This window comes from Mustelus asterias, chromosome 6 (assembly GCF_964213995.1).
Source record: "Mustelus asterias chromosome 6, sMusAst1.hap1.1, whole genome shotgun sequence".
Taxonomy (NCBI): Eukaryota; Metazoa; Chordata; class Chondrichthyes; order Carcharhiniformes; family Triakidae; genus Mustelus; species Mustelus asterias.
In genome coordinates this window covers 112,003,477-112,025,486 of record NC_135806.1, presented here as the reverse complement: position 1 = coordinate 112,025,486, position 22,010 = coordinate 112,003,477, and the positions used below count along the sequence as shown (strand labels likewise).

Sequence of the window (22,010 nt, the reverse complement as noted above, 5' to 3'; positions counted from 1 at the left end):
AAGCATGGTAATTAGAGAGTTACTGAACTGTCAGCTGCACAAATCACGCTGTCTAAACACGGCGGAACATAATGCAGCTCTCACAGAATGTTTTTCCTCAGTGAGTTTGAGTAATTAAATTCAAAATGACATGACTGGATGATTACACAAACATATCAGAATGTTTTAAAACAAATATCACCTGCGTGGAAAAGGCAAGCATTCGCGTCTATACCAACATATGGAGTAGATAAAAATAAAACTAGAAACATGATGATGCAAACATACATTCTTCATTTCATAAACCCAAATTTGTACAGCACTGCTCACAGTGTGTTCGATGTTTACTGCTTTACAAGAACATTGGAGCATGCAACACACAGCCTCATTATTTTGAAACACTCAGCTAGTCTGGCAGTATCTGTGAAGATGTGGAGATGCCGGCGTTGGACTGGGGTAAACACAGTAAGAAGTTTAACAACACCAGGTTAAAGTCCAACAGGTTTATTTGGTAGCAAAAGCCACACAAGCTTTCGAGGCTCTGAGCCCCTTCTTCAGGTGAGTGGGAATTCTGTTCACAAACAGAACTTATAAGACACAGACTCAATTTACATGAATAATGGTTGGAATGCGAATACTTACAACTAATCCAGTCTTTAAGAAACAAAACAATGGGAGTGGAGAGAGCATCAAGACAGGCTAAAAAGATGTGTATTGTCTCCAGACAAGACAGCCAGTGAAACTCTGCAGGTCCACGCAACTGTGGGAGTTACAAATAGTGTGACATAAATTCTGATTCTAGGATCGCATGATAAAGACTCAGGAGGAAAAAAGCAGAAATATTTATGTGAAATAGTGTGACATAAACCCAATATCCCGGTTGAGGCCGTCCTTGTGTGTGCGGAACCTGGCTATCAGTTTCTGCTCCGCGACTCTGCGCTGTCGTGTGTCGCGAAGGCCGCCTTGGAGAACGCTTACCCGAATATCAGAGGCCGAATGCCCGTGACCGCTGAAGTGCTCCCCAACAGGAAGAGAACAGTCTTGCCTGGTGATTGTCGAGCGGTGTTCATTCATCCGTTGTCGCAGCGTCTGCATAGTTTCCCCAATGTACCATGCCTCGGGACATCCTTTCTTGCAGCGTATCAGGTAGACAACGTTGGCCGAGTTGCAAGAGTATGTACCGTGTACCTGGTGGATGGTGTTCTCACGTGAGATGATGGCATCTGTGTCGATGATCCGGCACGTCTTGCAGAGGTTGCTGTGGCAGGGTTGTGTGGTGTCTTGGTCACTGTTCTCCTGAAGGCTGGGTAGTTTGCTGCGGACAATGGTCTGTTTGAGGTTGTGCGGTTGTTTGAAGGCAAGAAGTGGGGGTGTGGGGATGGCCTTGGCGAGATGTTCGTCTTCATCAATGACATGTTGAAGGCTCCGGAGGAGATGCCGTAGCTTCTCCGCTCCGGGGAAGTACTGGACAACGAAGGGTACTCTGTCCACTGTGTCCCGTGTTTGTCTTCTGAGGAGGTCGGTGCGGTTTTTCGCTGTGGCGCGTTGGAACTGTTGATCAATGAGTCTAGCGCCATATCCTGTTCTTATGAGGGCATCTTTCAGCGTCTGGAGGTGTCTGTTGCGATCCTCCTCATCCGAGCAGATCCTGTGTATACGGAGGGCTTGTCCGTAGGGGATGGCTTCTTTAACGTGTTTAGGGTGGAAGCTGGAGAAGTGGAGCATCGTGAGGTTATCCGTGGGCTTGCGGTACAGTGAGGTGCTGAGGTGACCGTCCTTAATGGAGATGCGCGTGTCCAAGAATGCAACCGATTCCGGAGAGTAGTCTATGGTGAGCCTGATGGTGGGATGGAACTTGTTGATGTCATCATAGAGTTGTTTCAGTGATTGTTCACCATGAGTCCAAAGGAAGAAAATGTCATCGATGTATCTAGTGTATAGCACCGGTTGAAGGTCCCGTGCGGTGAAGAAGTCTTGTTCGAACCTGTGCATGAAGATGTTGGCATATTGAGGTGCAAATTTGGTCCCCATGGCTGTTCCGTGTGTCTGGATGAAGAACTGGTTGTTGAAGGTGAAGATATTGTGGTCCAGGATGAAGCGGATGAGATGTAAAATTGCATCTGGAAACTGGCAGTTGTTGGCGCTGAGCACTGAGGCCGTTGCAGCAATGCCATCGTCATGGGGGATGCTGGTGTAGAGTGCTGAGACATCCATTGTGACGAGGAGCGCTCCTGGTTCAACTGCTCCATGTGTGCCGAGTTTCTGTAGGAAGTCCGTCGTGTCGCGACAAAAGCTGGGGGTTCTTTGTACAATGGGTTTCAGGATGCCCTCGACATAGCCGGAGAGGTTCTCGCACAGGGTCCCATTGCCCGATACGATGGGACGGCCGGGTGTGTTTGCCTTGTGTATCTTCGGGAGGCAGTAGAGATCTCCAACGCGGGGAGTACGTGGGATGAGAGCACGGAGGGTGTTCTGAAGGTCCGGATCAAAGGTCTTGATCAGAGTGTTGAGTTGACGGGTGTGTTCTTTGGTCGGATCTGCAGGTAACTGTCTGTAGTGTTCCTCGTTGTTGAGTTGTCGGTACACTTCTTTGCAGTAATCCGTTCTGTTCAGTATGACGATGGCCCCTCCTTTGTCTGCTGGTTTGATGACAATGTTGCGGTTGGTCTTGAGAGCGTGGATGGCGTTACGTTGTGCTTGGGTGATGTTCGGGGCTGTCTTGTGAGTGCGGCTGATGAATTTGGTGTTGACGCACCTCCTGACGGCTTGGGCATACATGTCAAGTCGAGGGCAGCGGCCTTCCGGAGGAGTCCAATTCGACTCTTTCCTCTTCGGATGCACTGCGGATCTCTCTGTCGGCTGTTCCAGTTCATTGGCTGTCTCATTGTGTTCGTTGTTGGCCTCTTGGGGTTTGTGAAAGAACTCCCTCAGCCTCATTCGCCTGATGAATTCCTCTGTGTCTGCTGCGAGACTGATGGGGTCTATTTTGGTGGTGGGGCAAAAATTAAGCCCTCGGCTGAGAACTTCGATTTCATCTGGTTGAAGTGTGTAGTCGGACAAGTTGACAATGGACTTCCCTGCAGTGGGACTGTTTCCTACTGTGGTACCGGGGGAGGCTTGGTTGCTGCTGGTGGTGATGCCGAGTTTGGAGATCTCTACTGCCTCCCGAAGATACACAAGGCAAACACACCCGGCCGTCCCATCGTATCGGGCAATGGGACCCTGTGCGAGAACCTCTCCGGCTATGTCGAGGGCATCCTGAAACCCATTGTACAAAGAACCCCCAGCTTTTGTCGCGACACGACGGACTTCCTACAGAAACTCGGCACACATGGAGCAGTTGAACCAGGAGCGCTCCTCGTCACAATGGATGTCTCAGCACTCTACACCAGCATCCCCCATGACGATGGCATTGCTGCAACGGCCTCAGTGCTCAGCGCCAACAACTGCCAGTTTCCAGATGCAATTTTACATCTCATCCGCTTCATCCTGGACCACAATATCTTCACCTTCAACAACCAGTTCTTCATCCAGACACACGGAACAGCCATGGGGACCAAATTTGCACCTCAATATGCCAACATCTTCATGCACAGGTTCGAACAAGACTTCTTCACCGCACGGGACCTTCAACCGGTGCTATACACTAGATACATCGATGACATTTTCTTCCTTTGGACTCATGGTGAACAATCACTGAAACAACTCTATGATGACATCAACAAGTTCCATCCCACCATCAGGCTCACCATAGACTACTCTCCGGAATCGGTTGCATTCTTGGACACGCGCATCTCCATTAAGGACGGTCACCTCAGCACCTCACTGTACCGCAAGCCCACGGATAACCTCACGATGCTCCACTTCTCCAGCTTCCACCCTAAACACGTTAAAGAAGCCATCCCCTACGGACAAGCCCTCCGTATACACAGGATCTGCTCGGATGAGGAGGATCGCAACAGACACCTCCAGACGCTGAAAGATGCCCTCATAAGAACAGGATATGGCGCTAGACTCATTGATCAACAGTTCCAACGCGCCACAGCGAAAAACCGCACCGACCTCCTCAGAAGACAAACACGGGACACAGTGGACAGAGTACCCTTCGTTGTCCAGTACTTCCCCGGAGCGGAGAAGCTACGGCATCTCCTCCGGAGCCTTCAACATGTCATTGATGAAGACGAACATCTCGCCAAGGCCATCCCCACACCCCCACTTCTTGCCTTCAAACAACCGCACAACCTCAAACAGACCATTGTCCGCAGCAAACTACCCAGCCTTCAGGAGAACAGTGACCAAGACACCACACAACCCTGCCACAGCAACCTCTGCAAGACGTGCCGGATCATCGACACAGATGCCATCATCTCACGTGAGAACACCATCCACCAGGTACACGGTACATACTCTTGCAACTCGGCCAACGTTGTCTACCTGATACGCTGCAAGAAAGGATGTCCCGAGGCATGGTACATTGGGGAAACTATGCAGACGCTGCGACAACGGATGAATGAACACCGCTCGACAATCACCAGGCAAGACTGTTCTCTTCCTGTTGGGGAGCACTTCAGCGGTCATGGGCATTCGGCCTCTGATATTCGGGTAAGCGTTCTCCAAGGCGGCCTTCGCGACACACGACAGCGCAGAGTCGCGGAGCAGAAACTGATAGCCAGGTTCCGCACACACAAGGACGGCCTCAACCGGGATATTGGGTTTATGTCACACTATTTCACATAAATATTTCTGCTTTTTTCCTCCTGAGTCTTTATCATGCGATCCTAGAATCAGAATTTATGTCACACTATTTGTAACTCCCACAGTTGCGTGGACCTGCAGAGTTTCACTGGCTGACTTGTCTGGAGACAATACACATCTTTTTAGCCTGTCTTGATGCTCTCTCCACTCCCATTGTTTTGTTTCTTAAAGACTGGATTAGTTGTAAGTATTCGCATTCCAACCATTATTCATGTAAATTGAGTCTGTGTCTTATAAGTTCTGTTTGTGAACAGAATTCCCACTCACCTGAAGAAGGGGCTCAGAGCCTCGAAAGCTTGTGTGGCTTTTGCTACCAAATAAACCTGTTGGACTTTAACCTGGTGTTGTTAAACTTCTTACAGTATCTGTGAAGACAGGATGGCAAGTAAGTTAACATTTCATATCTGTGCATCTGCCAAATGGTCACAGACTTGAAACATCAACCCTGCCTTTCTTTCTCTACTGATGCTTTTGACGCGCTGGGTGTTTCCAGCATTCCCGGTTTTCATTTTGGATTTCCAGCATCTGAAGTATTTTGCTTTTTGTTTTTCATTCCTACCGTAGTTATTTTTCCAGTGCTCGGAAAAGAGCACCTTAACTAGCACTCCATTTGGCAACACAGAACCACCTACCCCCATCCTCACTACGGCAGATCAGTTATGATCTTATTGAATGGCAGAGCAGGCTTGAGGAGCTGAGTGGTCTTCTCCTGTTCCTAACTCGCATGTATTGTCCTGGACACTGGCTGTACTTGATAATTATGTTGTACACCCCACAGGTATTGGTGATTGAGGATTAATTCGCAAGTTGTTAAAAAAGGCAAAGGACCCTTACATCAAAATCTTAAACATTGTGATTCAGTCGCAGCAGTAAATCATTTAAAGCCTATATTACATAACAATTTCACTTTCAGCTTACAATCAGATGGAGATATTTTATTTGCTGGATCTCAGTTGTACTGAGTTTATAATTGTTAGAATGAGAGACACATCATTAGCAACAATCCAGTACTCCATAACCCTCATTCTGGGAGTGTCTATTCGCCATCTCCTCCTCATGCACTGAGGCAATTAAAGGTGCAAAACTGAAATGTCATTATGGACTGCTGAATGCGACTAAATACATCCAGAAACAAATCATTACTTTACATTAAGCCAATGATTAAAAGTCTGCTTATTACATGGGATTCCAGGATTTTTAACCAGCATTTTGAGGATTGCATTGAAGAATATTGTACATTTATAATTTGGAACCATCAGTTATTGAAACAAATCAAGTCAAATCCTAATTACACCAGTGAGTGGAGATTGGATTTGGTTCATTTTTATGAGGAATGCAGATCAGTGACTTTACCCATAAAAATTCATACCGAGGTGAATTACTAAAGCAGATACAATACACTTACAAAAGTAACAATTTTCACAGGTTGCTGACAATACCTGAATTTCTTCTTTACTGAGCTGAGTGTTGTTCTGTACAAAATGTTCTGGTTTGTCCCATGTGCCCTCAGTAGTTTCTGAATTGTAGTAGTATTCATAGCTGTCTTTTACCTTATGCATAACCCACACACTTCCATTTGGTCCTACACGATAACACAAAATATATGCAATTTAATGTTAATATTCATAACTGTGCTTTACTATTAAGGGTGAGGTTCAGAACTGTAGCCCTGTAGGAATCTGAACTCAAACCTAACGGAGTAGATAACGCACACTGTCTGCCACGTTACTGACAGCTACAAGTCCTTTTGTTCATTGAACTCCAATCTAAGCAATGTTTGAAAGCAATCTATAAATTAAACATTCAGATGTGGAAGGTTTCAAGGAAATTAATTTTCTTGCTGCAAGTCATATTTTTTCTTCTTGCTTTACTGGATTTAAAAAAAAATGATGGCAACAGTGGTCTCAAGAAATGAACAAAATGTGAGAGATAAGCAAAGAGAGGTTTCTGGTTTCCCTTAGGAATGAATTTTATTTCCATGTATCTTCAAAATGAGAGTTTTAAAATCTTCTCACTTAGCTGGTCAATTCACTGGCATCCTAACATTAAATATACTTTGTCACCAACATACCTAGTTGTACAAATCTGACTGTTCGAGGGTACCTCAAACAGCTGCACTCTCAAAACAAGACACTAAACCATCACAGGAGCTTCACAATCTTGGAATGATATTTCACGCTCTGAAACTAATGCACATTATCACCTGTCTGCCTAAAACCAAAAGGAGTAATCCATAGATAGTTAAGTGGTCCTTCTACCAACCTATCAAAACAAAGTTCTGTGATCCTACCTCATCCAGTTGACAATGATAGTGGAGAGCTGGCTAACTAATGGGTGATGGAAGCCCCTAGAAATTCTCATTCTCAATCGCGGTGAATGTCAACTTGAGTGCAAGAGAAAGGCTGGTCTGTTGCAAGCGTATTCAGTCAAATGTGCTGATCGGATGGTCTTTTGGGATCTAATTAATTCAGTTCACACCTCAAAATGTAGCTGGGTGCACTGATTACAGAAAAATTCTGGGGTCTGATACAAACCCTGACTGAAGTGCTGTGAATTAGAGCTGGCCACTGCCCTGGTCAGGTTGTTTTAGTGTGGTGGCATCTACCCAACTCTTTGGAAGATTGCTCAAGCACACCAACAAAAATGCAACAGTGCCACCACGCGACTTCAGCTCTTTAATCCTCTGCTCACTCATGCATTGTTCAGGTTTGAAATGTAATCACTTCGCTCCAAAGCTTAACAGCCTTGATCAAGACATGAATACAAGAGCTGACTGTCAGAAGTGAGGCAAGAACACCAATTCTTGCCATTTAGACAACACTTAACATATGTTATAGCAGAAAAGTGTTCTGAATGAACAGGTGTCAGATTTGTGCCATGTGAGATTGAGGTGCCTCATGTGCATCATCTTGAAGAAATAATGTCCATGTACACAAATAGAGAAAATTTTAAAGCAACAGGATATCCAACGCACCATGGCCGTGTCAATCAAATATAGTTTAGCTTGTGATGAGAAATAAATAAGCGAGGTTAGGAATGTTTGCTGTAGCGCAGATTATCCTTGAAACATTGCTTTGACTCCTCATTTTAGGCAGAATTATTTATGGCTATTGCACTGGTCTCAGTGCTGTCAATGGAGAACAGTAAGATAGAATGAGACTGCGTCAGCAGGTCTATATTTGAATTCTAGTGCTGCGGAGCAACAGTATTAATCATAAGTGACAGCATTTAAATCCTTCTTCCAGACTGGTAATAAGTAAACAGTCCCAACAGTGAGACTGGCTTGGTTTAAGACAGGCTTTTAGGCTGTAAATGGTTTGGAACGCCAGTGAAGAATACAGAATCTTGTCAATCATTTATGAAATTCCCAGTCTTAACTTAACTATTAGTCATGGGCATCAAATGAAAACCAAATGGGTAGGGTAACTGGGCACACGCACGTACACCCCAGCACAAAGGCTGTGACAGGAGCTAAAGAATGTTGCATCACCGAGACAGGTCACGATGCCTCTGTGCCATCGAGTTAATTTCCCTCTTGGTCCGACACAAGGACGTTGTATCTAATGACAGAGAAATTGTTACATATCCCTTGTGCTTCATACCATCTCCAGTTCTTTGCTTTTTTAATTCGGAGAGTTCGTTTTGATATGTATCAACACATTCTGGTACAACTCCTCTCACGGTTATGTTGGAAGACTGTAGAGTAGTCAACGTTAGCTGTGGGTCACCCTTCTCAATTGCCGAGTTAACATCAGATATTGCAACAGCCACTGAAAGAGAAATAAAGGAAAGAGGAAAGCATTAGTTATGTTTTACTTCTCAAAATAAAAGGACGTAGCATTTGATTCTTTTCGTTGGGCTGGTTTTGAAGTAGCAATGATGATACAACACAGCATTCTGCACTTGTGCTGTTAAATGTGGAAATGCAAAGGCTTCCAGTGATTCTATACTGCCCCAATAGAATGCACGGTTGAAGATTGACTTCAAGTATAAATCATTTAACTGAAAAGAACTTGTCCTTATACATTATTTATCTTGCTATGAAATTCCGTTATGCCTTTTGAATGAAATGTAACTGGGTTTTTTTAAAAACAGCATACCAAATTCATAAATACTGCTGGACGGCCTTACTGGCCCAGGAAAACTAATTTTATATTTGTGAAATGTTAGATTTCTTGGTTGATAAAGTTCACATTTTAAAAAAAAAAATGATATTTTAGCTTCTATCTTAACCTCATTGGTATGTCCCAATCACTTATTCCATTCTTCCCGTTTTGTTGCCCGAGAGCATACATCAATGCGATTGGCTGTTTACCTGCTTGATGGTATTACTGCTGCTGGATGCTTGGGGATCTGCTTGACTTGCTGCAGATTCAAACTAACATTGGGAAAGGGAAAATATATGCTGCAGAGATCGCTAGATCTTTCTGGGCAGTTTTCTTTGATGGCAGCAACAAGTGCCATTGCTCTGGTCAATAAATAGGTTTGTAACAGTCATAATTGATTATTCATTCATTCACTGGATCAGGACTAGATCCTTAGGCCCATTGAGCATTCTTTTCTATTCTTAGTCTAGGAAACTCTATCACCTTAATCTGCCTTTGCTTCATATTGCTCAATAACACTGGCCAATATTTTTCTCCCTACGTAACAGTGAGGCTAATGGTGCTAGCTATTATTTATGTGCAGATGATAACAGCAACACCGGGTAAGGGACAGATGCACAATTAAACTCACGTATTCAAAAATTGAATTCCGAGTTCTGCCATTCCACCACTAACTTTGTGAAAATAGCACATCTCAGTCTGTCCCACTATTACAACAGATTAAATGGTGTATTAAGTTGCTGTATTTGCTGGGTATAAACTAAACTCGCCGCTAAAAGGTAAGTCTTCTGCTTTCCTGTCTAAACATCACTTAATGACAGGATGAATAGTAATTATTGTCAACCTCTCCATCTCAGAAAAATCACTATTACAAATGTAACAAATCAATCCTTTATGTTTTAACTTACAGATTTCACAAGTGCTGCATTAAAAAAAATCCTGTTTCTTAGTCCAATTTTCTTTCCCTCGCTATTTCTTTTTCTTTACCGGATTTGACATTGAATTCACCCACTCTAAATTATTATTCCTTTGCACTATGAATTTCACAATTCTTCAATCTGATTGATTAGGGAGATATGTAATTGTTTTCCCCGTTCATTTAGGTCCCTGATGCCCGGCTTGCACTTTCTGCAACTTGTCATGCTGAAACATGCAAGGACAGGTCCAATAAAGGGCAGACATCGTTAGAAGCTGTACTTTAGGAAAATTGCCACCTTGTTTTGCAAGTAAATTTCTAACGTTTTAAATACTTCAATTGACTTGAGAATGTGGGGCTTTCGGGGGAACAATGTTGCACATTCTCACAACTTCTGAGGGCTTCTTTTCTTAATTTGGAGTCCAGGCATCAAGTCCCTTTTACTTTTAACTTTTCTACTACACAAAGGAATAATCTGAATCCACACTTTCAATCACTTGAATAAATTATTACCTCAAATCAGATCATTGGTAAACTCCTCATTTCAAGCACTATAAATTTAGTTTTGATTAAAGGCCAGCAACCTGAAATTATAACTCTATTTCTCTTCCAGACCTGCTGAGCAGAGTCATAGTCATAGAGGTTTACAGCATGGAAACAGGCCCTTTGGCCCAACTTGTCCATGCCACCCTTTTTTAAAAAACCACTAAGTATTTCAAGCAATTTCTCTTTTTTTTAAACTTCAGGTTTCCAACCTGCAAGTATTTTGCTTTTGTAATGTAAATGTATCTAGTCTCTCATCATTATTTAACTACTTCATCTCTTGTATCAACCTGGTGAAACATCATTGGATTTTTTCCAAGAGAAGCAGATACATACTGTTGGATGTCCAAAACTGAACACAATATTCCAAATGGAGTTTAATTTAGTTTTCTTTATAACTGTATTAGTGCTTCCTGTTTTTTGCATTCCTTAATTATTCCATTAATCTTTTGGTTGTTTGTTGTGCACACCAGCTATCTTTAAATGCACAATATATTTAGATTCCCAAACCCCTTTGTTCATATAAGCTTCCCCATTTAGCTTGCACTTGTAGACGAATCTTGTGGCATATTCAGTTAAACAGAATGTGCCACCATTTGCCCACTCACTATATTTATGCTTCTTGGCAATTTCCTGATTACCTGCTCCATCCCTCCATTATTCACAGTGTAAGCTCTCTTAACATCTGCAAATTTAGATTACTTTCCTCTAGTCCCAAATCCAAGTAACCCGTACATAAAAAGCTGACTCACTGGGCTGGATTTTATGGCCTCACTCGACCAGAGACCGGAAAATCCTGCCCGAGGTCAATGGACCTTCCCATTCTCCGCCCCTCACCCACTCCGATTCCCATGGCAGACAGGCAGTAAAATTCCAGCAACAGTATCAATCCTTGGGGAACATTATTTGTCACTGCCAACATGAAAATGCATCTTTTAAGCAATTTCCTTAGTAGTGCAAGCCCACAGTAATATTACAATTGTGATGCGTTTCTTTTGAGACATTAGAACTACTTTCCTGACATCAGAGATAACCAATTTATTTGGCTAATCCTTTCTCAAATTTTCCATTATTACAATATATTGTTCCAGCCCAGCACCTTTCTAAACTGTCCTCCTTGGTCAATGCCCAGCTCTTTTGCGTCCCTGTCAGATATGCCACTTCGTTGTGTGAAAAGGGAACTATTTCCAGTCAATTTGTGCTCCCTACCCATATTCTCCTCACTCCATTTCCCGTGAATCTAGCAAATTCCTCCAATGAGAAATGCTCCAGAAACGATGTCAACATCTGGACTCGGTATTGAATACTCTAGTTACATAGTCAGAGTTTGTTTGATGTAAATCGTAATCAAATTTAGAATATTTTTGTTTCAAATTGTGCTCAACCTAAACCAACTGTCATCCTTTACTTACTGCAATGAGCTTCATCAGTATCCTCATTTGCTGAAGTGATCGCGTCCTGTATCTCATCCAACCACAACACTGCTGAGTCATCCTGAGACACCTTCAGTTTAAAAATGCAGGTAAAGTTCAGATGTTACTCTCCAAATATAACCAGATTAAAAACATAAAATTAGTAATGTGGGAAAATTCAGAGAAAAAGATGGCAGAGACAATATGAGCCATTAACTGAGGAAACCAAACGCAAAGACATGGAAACATCATTATAGCAACTTCTCAGATCTAAATTATAAGCTTAACGCAAATTACAATTTTCGCAATGACTGACAATAAAACAAAATAAGAATCATTTAAAGATATTGGAATAATATAAGTATACCATGTAGTAGTTCTGGGTTCATTAAGCATCTGAAATGTTTTAAACGATTGAAACACAACATATGCAATTAAAAATAGAAATTTGTTATCCGTATGACTTCCCTCAATGCAGTTTAAAATATAGGAGGAGTGTGCGACAACACGATGGCTTTGCTCCATGAGATTTTCTTTATTGTTCCTCTTGGCTGCAAGAATTTTTCTGACTCCTGCCTTATCTGAGTTGTCACTCGTTACCAGAGAGGACTCTATTGTGCATTGCGGGTTAGAATTCCCGAGCTCAACAACTTTCCAGATCACAAATTCCACTTCCAAGCACAGGGCAGAGAGTCCCTGAAATTAAGCCACAGTTTTAAGTGAGATCTGGCCAGAATTTTCCGGCCGTTCACGTCCCACTCTCCTGCGAGTGAAGATGGAGAATTTGGCGCTCAGCCAAATCTCCATTCACTGCAGTGGGAACGGAAAATCCCGCCAGCGTGAATGGATGGAAAATTACGCCCCTGGTACCAGCACCCAAGATCTATTGGTGAAACAGGAGGAGTGTAAAGTGAGAAAGCCAGAACAATAGACACTGGTCTCCTGGAATTTGAATTAAACACTTGCCAATATAAATGAAAGTCAAAATCAAAGTTCACCATGAGTTAAGAGTTACATTACAAATGAATATTTATTTAATCACTCGTTGCTTGCTAATCTTTTTCCAAACCTAAACAATTCCTAGGCTTCCAAACCTAAGAGCATCTTCGCAGGTATGGTGATACTGCCTCTTCAGAACGAAAGAATATAACATGAAGGAAGGCACTGGAGTCTCTTTATATAAATGATGTTTGGAACTATCTTGAGCAAACATCTTGGATATGTGGTCCAATTGACTGCTAAAAGTCAATCACTGAAACATGAAGCTCACTCCCCTTCATGATACAAAGGACAAAGTGCAATTGTTTCCAAAATGCAGAACTTCAGCACAGTGTCCATTGCCTGTTTCAGCCTTTATCTTGAAAAGGTATTTTTTCATGGGATGCAGGTGTCACAGTCAAGGTTAGCATTTGTTGCCCACCCATATATGCCCTTGAAATGAGTGGCTTAATCAGCCAATTTAGAGAGTTAAGAGTCAACCACATTGCAGTGGATCTGGAGTCAGATGTAGACCAGACTGGGCAGATTTAATTCTTTATAGGACATCAGTGAACTGGATGGATTTTTATGACAATTGGTGATGGTTTTATGATCACCAATATAGAGAATAGCTTTCAATTCTAGATTAATTTATTGAATTCAAATTTCACCAGCTGTTGTAGTGGGATTTGAGCCCATGTCCCAGACCATTAGGCTGGGTCTCTGCTAATTCAATGATATTACCATTGAATCTAGCCATCATATTTTCTCTTCATAGTAATATAATTTTCAAGGTACAACACTATTTCAAAAGTATTGAATATTCAGGGTAAAAATATGCCATGTAGTTACAATAGTCTGAGGGGAAGGTAGGAAGTTCTGAAGGTACCATCCTTCAACCCACCTGCAGTCTTTGGCACAACTAACCACACCATCCTCCTCCAATGCCTCTCTACTCACTTAACTGGGTGGAACTGCACTTGCCCAATTCCATTTTTACCTAGCTAACATAACCAAAATATCACATGCTATAGCTTCTATTCCCACTTCCACAGTTGCCTATTGTATCCCCCAAGTATCTATGCTTGGCCCCCTCCTATTGACTTGCCATCCCACAGCAACATCTAAAAGCACAGCATTAGTTTTCACAGAAGAGTGAATGACAACCAACTCTATCTCATCACCTGCTATCTAGACTCTGTTGGTAAATTATCAGACTGTTCACCTGAGATCCAGTATTGGATCTGCAGGAATTTTCTTCAGTTAGGTACTGGGAAGACTGAAGCCACTGTCTTCAGTTTCCCCCATCCCCCACTCCAAATACCAATCCATAGCGACTGACTCCATTCCTATCTGCCTGCTAGTTGTCTCAGACTAAACCAGATGTAATGACACTACACTTATGTCTGGAAGGAATACGGCTCAGATGCTGGGAAAGCAGGATAATTACTCATTTTAGCCACATAATGTTTACTTAGGAGAGAGTTAATGGACTCTTGTTTACAAAAAAAAGGTCTCTGGATTTTTTGATTAAAGGAATAGAAGCTGGGGTTTTAGTTTACAGGGCCATATGATACTTAACTCATTAACGAAATAGCTTTCTGCTCAGTTTCTGGCTGGGATTGATCAAAGACAGAAGTCTGCAAACTGCTCTGAAAATCAAATCCTCTCTGAAAGCTTCAAGGCTGTTAACACCGATTATAGCAAGTATGCCTGGGTTTGCTAATTGTATTTAAAGTGGCATTTGAGTCTAAGAGGGCTGTTGCTTATTTGAAACTGAAATAATGATGTTAGAAATTAGAATAGTTTCTTTTTTTTTAAACTATTGTTCAAACAATACTCAGTAAGTAGAAAGTGAGTTTAAAGTAAGTCTTATGGTTGCTAGCCAGAATTCTGATTTGATTTGAGCAATGGATGAAGACAGGAACAGATTTAATTATAACCACCACATTCTATTAGCCAGTAATTCAGTATTACACATAAAATCATCAGAGCCAGGGAACCACACCCAGAAGTGATCCATTGAACAAGAGGGGGGAAAAAAGGAGAAAAATATTGTATCCACTATCAATGTTCCCTCTAATTTTTTCTTGTTGAATGCACAGCCCCTTTAAATTGCTTTGTGCTTTAAATGTATGTGTGCCTTGTGCATGTTGCCTCACAGCAAGAGAAACATTTTAGTATTTGCTTCGGAGCTGCGTTAATAATGCAGAATTATTACTCAGACAGTCCCTCAGGGTTGAGGATGACTTGCATTTTTTAATTCATTTGTGGGACATGGGCGTCGTTGGCTGGCCAGCATCTATTGCCTATCCCTGATTGCCCTCGAGGGGGTGGTGGTGAGCTGCCTTCTTGAATCGCTGCAGTCCACGTGCTGTGGGTTGACCCACAATGCCGTGAGGGAGGGCATTCCAGGATACTGGCCCAGTGAATGTGAAGGATGGAGAGTAGCTTGGAGGTGAACTTACAGGTGGAGGTGTTCCCATATATCTGCTGGCCTTGTTCTTCTAGATGGAAGTAGTCATGGGTTTGGAAGGTGCTGTCTCAGGATCTTTCATGAATTGATGCAATGCATCCTGTAGATAGTACACAGTGCTACTACTGAATGTCGGTGGTGGAGGGAGTGGATGTGGTGCCAATCAAGCAGGCTGCTTTGTCCTGGATGGTGTCAAGCTTCTTCAGTGTTGTAGGAGCTGCACCCATCCAGGCAAGTGGGGAATATTCCATCACACTCCTGACTGGTGCCTTGTAGATGATGCACAGGCTTTGGGGAGTCAAGAGGCGAGTTACTCGCCACAGTATTCAATGTTTAAAGTTTATTTATTAGTATCACAAGTAGATTTACATTTACACTGCAATGAAGTTACTGTGAAAGTCCCCTAGTCACCACACTTTGGCACCTGTTCGGGTACATTGAGGGAGAATTTAGCATGGTCAATGCACCTAACCAGCACGTCTTTCGGACTATGGGATGAAACTTGAGCACCCAGGAGGAAACCCACACAGACAGTGGAGAGCTTGCAGACTCCACACAGACAATGACCCAAGCCGGGAATTGAACCCGGGTCCCTGGTGCTGTGAGGCAGCAGTGCTAACCACTGTGCCATCATTCCTAGCCTCTAACCACGGTGTTTATGTGGGGAGTCCAGTTGAATTTCTGGTCAATGGTAACCCCAAGGATGTTGACAGTGGGGGATTTAGTGATGGTAACACCATTGAATGTCAAGGGCGGTGGTTAGAGTGTCTCTTATTGGTGATGGTCATTGCCTGGCATGTGTGTGTTGTGAATGTTACTTGCCACTTGTCAGCCCAAGCCTGGATATTGTCCAGATCTTGCTGCATTTGAACATGGAAACAAAGTGAGTTCTCAGGTGACTGATGAGGCCAATACATGACCTACAGCCTCTGTCACAGGTGGGGCAGATGGTGATTAGAAAGTGGGTGGGTGGGGTGCTCTGGTAGCCACATACGCCTTTCACTGTCGACGCTTGGCTTCGGCTTGCACTCGATGAAACTCAAGGTGTTCAGCTCGTTCCCAGATGCTTTTCCTGCACTTTGATCAGTCTTGGGCCAGGGATTCACAGGTGTCTGTGGGGATGTTGCACTTTCTAAGGAAGTTTTGAGGGTGACCTTGAATGTTTCCTCTGGCTTGCAGGGGCTCGTTTGCCATGTCAAAGCTCCGAGTGGAGGAATTGCTTTAGGCATGCTACTTCGATGCTGGGGATGTTGGCTTGAGCGAGAATGCTGATGTTGGTGCACCTATCAAGCCAATGGATTTGCAGGATCTTGTGGAGGCAGTGCTGGTCGTATTTCTCAAGGGTTTTGAGGTGCCTGTTGTACATTTAAAAAAATTCATTTACAGCATGTGGATGTCGCTGGCTAGCCAACATTTATTGCCCAACCCTAGTTGCCCTTGAGAAGGTGGTGGTGAGCTGCCTTCTTGAACCGCTGCAGTCCGAGGTATAGGTACACCCACAGCGTTGTAACGGAGGGAATTCCACGATTTTGATTCAGCGACAGTGATGGAATGGAAATATACTTCCAAGTCAGGATGGTGAGTGGCTTGAAGTACCTTCATTTGGTGGCACTAGCTGGTATCTGCTACTCTTGCCCTTCTAGATGGTAGGGGTCGTGGGTTTGGGAGGTGCTGCTTAAGGAATCTTAGGGAGTTCCTGTAGTGCATCTTGTAGATGGCACATACGGCTGCCACAGTTAGTTGGTGGTGGAAGGAATGAATGTTTGTGGGAGGGGTAGCAATCAAGCGGACTGCTTTGTCCTGGATGGTGTTGGGTTTCTTGCCAGTCCACATCTCTGAGCCATATAGGAGGGTGGATGTCATGACTACTCTGTAGGCCATAAGATTGGTGCCGCATCGGAGGTCCTGACCCTCACTCTCTCCCATAAGTGACCAAAGGCTGTGCTGACACACTGGAGGTGGTATTGAGGCTCAGAATTATTAAGTTTTAAATCAACAGCATATGATCCTTGAAGTGCTCTGGATTTTTAAAAATGTAGAATTCATAACCAAGCTACACAAAAGGTCAGAATTATTATACAGTACAAACTCTCAAGGCTGAATTTTGCCAGTCCTTTGGTGACAGGTGGGAGGAGGGAGGCTGGTAAGAAAAGTACAGGAAGGCTATAGCGGTAGGTCCAAGATCTTCCCACTGCCATGCCATTTTGCCAGCGGTGGGAAAATTAACAGATCAGCCACTCACCAGGAGCCCAATTGAGCCACTCAAGTGGGCAGGCTCACCGATGGGGAGACCATCCAGTGAAACGTGATGCATTCCAGTGGGCTGGCAGGGGGGAGAGCAATGGCTGCCAGTCTTTTGCACCTCCAACCCCCTTCCAACCATCAGGGCCTGCCTGCCCGCACATCTCCCAAATCTAATTCCACCTCTTCAAGGTCACCCAGAAACATAGGTGCCCCATGCAAATGAGTTCCAAAAGCAATTGCAGGCTGTTGAGTTCTCCACTCAGGTCTCAACCACGCCACACAGGGTGGTGCAACTCATGGGTTAGGTGTTTCACTCACTACAGGTGGTACCACAGTTTCAGCCCAGAATGTGTTAAAAGTCCAGGTGAGGTGGTGAGAATGGGGCTCAGAACTATAACGCTGGCTCAAAGGCAACAATGCAATCAACTCCACCCAGCTGTCACATCTCATCAGCTTTCTTCAGATTTAAACTGGTGTAATGTGGGATTGATGAGCAGGAGGGAGGAAACAGTAATGATGGCATCATAAGTGTTAATCCTTATGTAACAAGAGATTACAATGCATGTTGGAAAGTTTCACTGGGTGTATTATGACCTCTACTGGTAATTAAATTAATAACACTACTTTTCCACAGTGCAAAATCCAACAAATCCTCAGTGCTAAGAAATTACAATATTTTATGACACATTCGTCTCAACCCGATGAGTTTGGTAATACTTTCGTATCGATTGTTTTTAAGAAGTCTAACAGAGGACTTGGAGAACAACAGTGTAGAATAATTTTGTAGACAGCAGCAAAGATGTAGCACTTTCCGTTCATCTGTACAGTGCAGGCTCTTTTCCAACATCAATTTGAATTTGGTATCTTCTAGAGGTGAGCTCTGGCATCCAGGAGGATGATGCAGGAAAGCTAAGCAACCAACCATCGTGAAGAATCCTCACAGACAGAAAAACTAGGAATATGCATTTAAAACCATTTTGCAGGAAATGAAATAAAGATTGGGGCCACACGCTGAGAAATTTAAATTGGAAAACATTTCTTTTTTTAAAAACACAGATTTTAGGTTTTAAAAAGATCTGCAACCTTTTAACTTTGTTCAGAGGGAATGTTGCTCCAGAGTTGTAAACTTATTTCTTCAGGGCCAGAGGGGTTGTTCAGCAATAATTATGACATGTTGCACCAATAAAAACCCAGTTACTTCTTAAGAACAAGGCTCAAGTTTTTCCATTGGTCTTATGGTGAGGATAGTGGGCAATTTGTTTAAGTACACACCTTAACAATGATTTCTATGTTGAGTTCATTTGTGAAGACCACAACATTGCAGGAGCAGTGCATCTCTGACATCAAGTCCAAAGATGTGTGGGTTAGGTTGATTGGCCATGCTAAATTAACCCTAGCGTGAGGGGGAATTAGCAAGGTAAATATGAGGGGTTACGGAAATAGGGCCTGAGTGGGATTGTGGTCGGTACAGACTCGATGGGCCAAACAGCCTCCTTCTGCACTGTAGGGATTCTATGATTAGTTCTGATTTCCAGGTTTAACGATGCAAGGCAGATACTTGTCAATGTTGCCTAGGGAAAGGGACGAGCACAGACAGCTTCGTCATTCTTAATTCTAAATTCTGGGCCAAGGTATTTATACATATGGAACAAGGGCTTGAATTTCGGAGGAAACATCCCCTTCATTTGCTCAAGCATATGTTTGCAATAGTTGGCAACCATTCTGTCAAGTTAGTCCATGCAAGCAAATATCACGTTGAAAGTGATAAATGCTGACATTTTTTTAAAAAAACTTTCCATATAAATTAGCTTCAGAATTCAACTGGTTTGCAAGAGTTTCCACTTTGTAGATTGTGCTTCACAAAACAGACATAGAAACCATAGAAAATTACAGCTCAGAAACAGGCCTTTTGGCCCTTCTTGTCTATGCCGAACGATTTTATGCCTAGTCCCACTGACCTGCACTTGGACCATATCCCTCCACACCCCTCTCATCCATGAACCCGTCCAAGTTGAAAACATGTTGAAAACAATCTAGGCTTGTCCCAATAGAGATATGAACATTCAGATAGTTCATCACCTTTATAATAGTGTAGCACTGCGCCAAACAATTCCAAAATGGATCCTTGGGACGACTGGAAAATTCAGACCGGAAATCAAAACATTTTCTTTGGGCAGGTAACATTCATTATTGTTTCATAAAGTTTGAACTAAATATGCCCACAATTGACCTCCAAAGTAGCATTTCTATTACTTTTGCAATTACAATATAAAGGGTCGCGAATGAAGCCCAGTCCATCACTCAAACCAGTCTCCCACCCATTGACATCGTCTACACTTCCCGCTGCCTCGGAAATGCAGCCAGCAAAATTAAAGACCCCGCGCACCCCGGACATTCTCTCTTCTACCTTCGTTCGTCAGGAAAAAGATACAAAAGTCTGAGGACATGTACCAACTGCCACCAGACTTTTGAATGGACCTACCTCACATTAAATTGATCTTTCTCTACACCCTAGCTATGACTATAACACTATATTCTGCACACTCCCTTTCTTTATGTGTGATATGCATTGTCTGCATAGCACACAAGAAACAATACTTTTCGCTATATACTAATACATGTGACAATAAACAGTGGCACTGTGGTTAGCACTGCTGTCTCACAGCACCAGGGACAAGGGTTCCATTCCTGGCTTGGGTGACTGTTTGTGGGGAGTCTGCGTGTTCTCCCTATGTCTGCGTGTATTTGCTCCGGGTGGTCCGGTTTCCTCCCACAGTCCAAAAGATGTGCTGGTTAGGTGCTTTGGCCATGCTAAATTCTTCCTCCGTGTACCCAAACAGGTGTTGGAGTATGTTGACTAGGAGATTTTCACAGTAACTTCATTGCAGTGTTAATGTAAGCCTAAATATTAACAAAATAAGCAGACATTTTATGAAGCTCACCTTGCACTTCTGCTGCTTAGTGTTCCATAGAACATCTTGATAGTGGCGGGCTATTGTGGGCTTCACTCCCTGTAGTTTAGCAGTTGGCATCAATAATGCTTCCAGTGTTTTACTGGGATTTTCCTCATCTATTACATCATTTATAAGATCAGCTGCGATGACCTCTGTAGCAGGAACGCAAAGACAAATATCAACTAACAACAAATAAACTGATGGCAACAATGATAAATGGCAATATAGTGTTGTGGTATGTCTCTTTGCTAAAAAGATTTACAATTCAAACTCCACTAGTTTTACTTACCTACAGATAATTAACTTAACTGTCATGGGTATAGTCTTGTTAATTCCTTGAAAAACCTTAACCCCCAAACGCAATTAGAATTTACACAAATAAAACTAGAATTATAACTCTCCAAGTTCGTGAAATCAGCATGCTAACCCATAAGAGTCAACTCCCAGTTAACCAATCTCAGTCAGTGTGGCAAAAATAACACTGCAATATAACCTTGATGTCCCCAGTTGGACAGAAGTGAGGGAGCTAGTGTTTTTATTTCCAATTACTATTAGCAACACGAACTAAAAAAATGGCCATGAATTGTGTGCAAAGGGTGGTGTTCAGCAGTAATTCGCACGTCATTGTCAAACAGACCGCCAACAAGTTTATTCAGATTCACAAAAAATGGGAACAGTTAAGGGGGTGGTGAGTACAGCAGGAACAGCCACACAACCATACTCCCAGAAGTCAAAGGGTAGAAAATTAGTAACCTTAAAAGTAAGTAATCCTCAATAACATTCTGATAATGGAATGAAAAAAATCCATAATGCAGGGAACGCTGGCAATAAAAGGGCACTGCGCAAAATATTCTTAGTGCTGTAAATTTACTATTTGAAAACCGCCGTCCAATGTAGCTTTTAGACTTACAAATTGTTTAGTCACATGATGATGAGCAGAAACCATTCACGAACATACAGATGGGCTGGTATATATGGAAATCAGCGTACAGATTATTAATTGATGACCTTGTCGTGAGGATGCAATAACTAATCTTTCAGTGAAGAGTTCAGTTATGTGCAACTTCATGGAATATGAAAAAACATACTACAGTCAGGGTGATGGCTTTTCAGTTGAAAAGTTAAGGAAATAATTGCAATTTTATTTAAGGATTTAAGTAGTATTTCAAATGATTGCGTAAATTTACATTCAAAGACAGGCTTAGACTTCGAAATTGTCCCGGAGATCTTCATGGAAAAAGAATAGATTGGAAATAACTGGATGCTGGAATCAAATTAACTTGTGTAATCATCGAGATTTATTTCAAAACAGAACTTGTGTGCTCTTAAAGCATTTCAAAGGCTGGTAGTATGTTTGAAACTTACTGCAGATTAAACTGAAATGATTAACATTAATAATACAATTTTAAAATTAAAAATATTTTAAAATTAAAATATAATTTTGAAATTAAAATATAATTTTAAAATTAAAATATTTTTAAATTAAAGATATCATTTGTATTACAATTTGATTTGGTGAGATTTTATGGCATCTGCATAATGTGGACCTCTTCCTGCTTAAACTATGACGCATACAGCACACAAATGAATTGGTGCGCTAAAGGCACAGTGATTACTGCACACACTACTGCTCCGTCACCTTCTGGA

At 42.5% G+C, this 22,010-nt stretch overlaps 1 protein-coding gene across 1 annotated transcript in view; it reads right to left on the bottom strand.

Moving 5' to 3' along the window:
• The window catches only part of iqgap2 (IQ motif containing GTPase activating protein 2), a 354,173-nt gene that overhangs the window by 96,936 nt on the left and 235,227 nt on the right, over positions 1-22,010 (bottom strand). Inside the window, exons 15-18 of the mRNA XM_078214942.1 lie at positions 20,352-20,515; positions 11,712-11,802; positions 8,337-8,504; positions 6,174-6,316 (exon numbers count right to left, since the gene is read on the bottom strand). Coding sequence (XP_078071068.1) covers positions 6,174-6,316; positions 8,337-8,504; positions 11,712-11,802; positions 20,352-20,515 — 566 coding nt within the window. The remainder of the gene's footprint in view (positions 1-6,173; positions 6,317-8,336; positions 8,505-11,711; positions 11,803-20,351; positions 20,516-22,010) is intronic.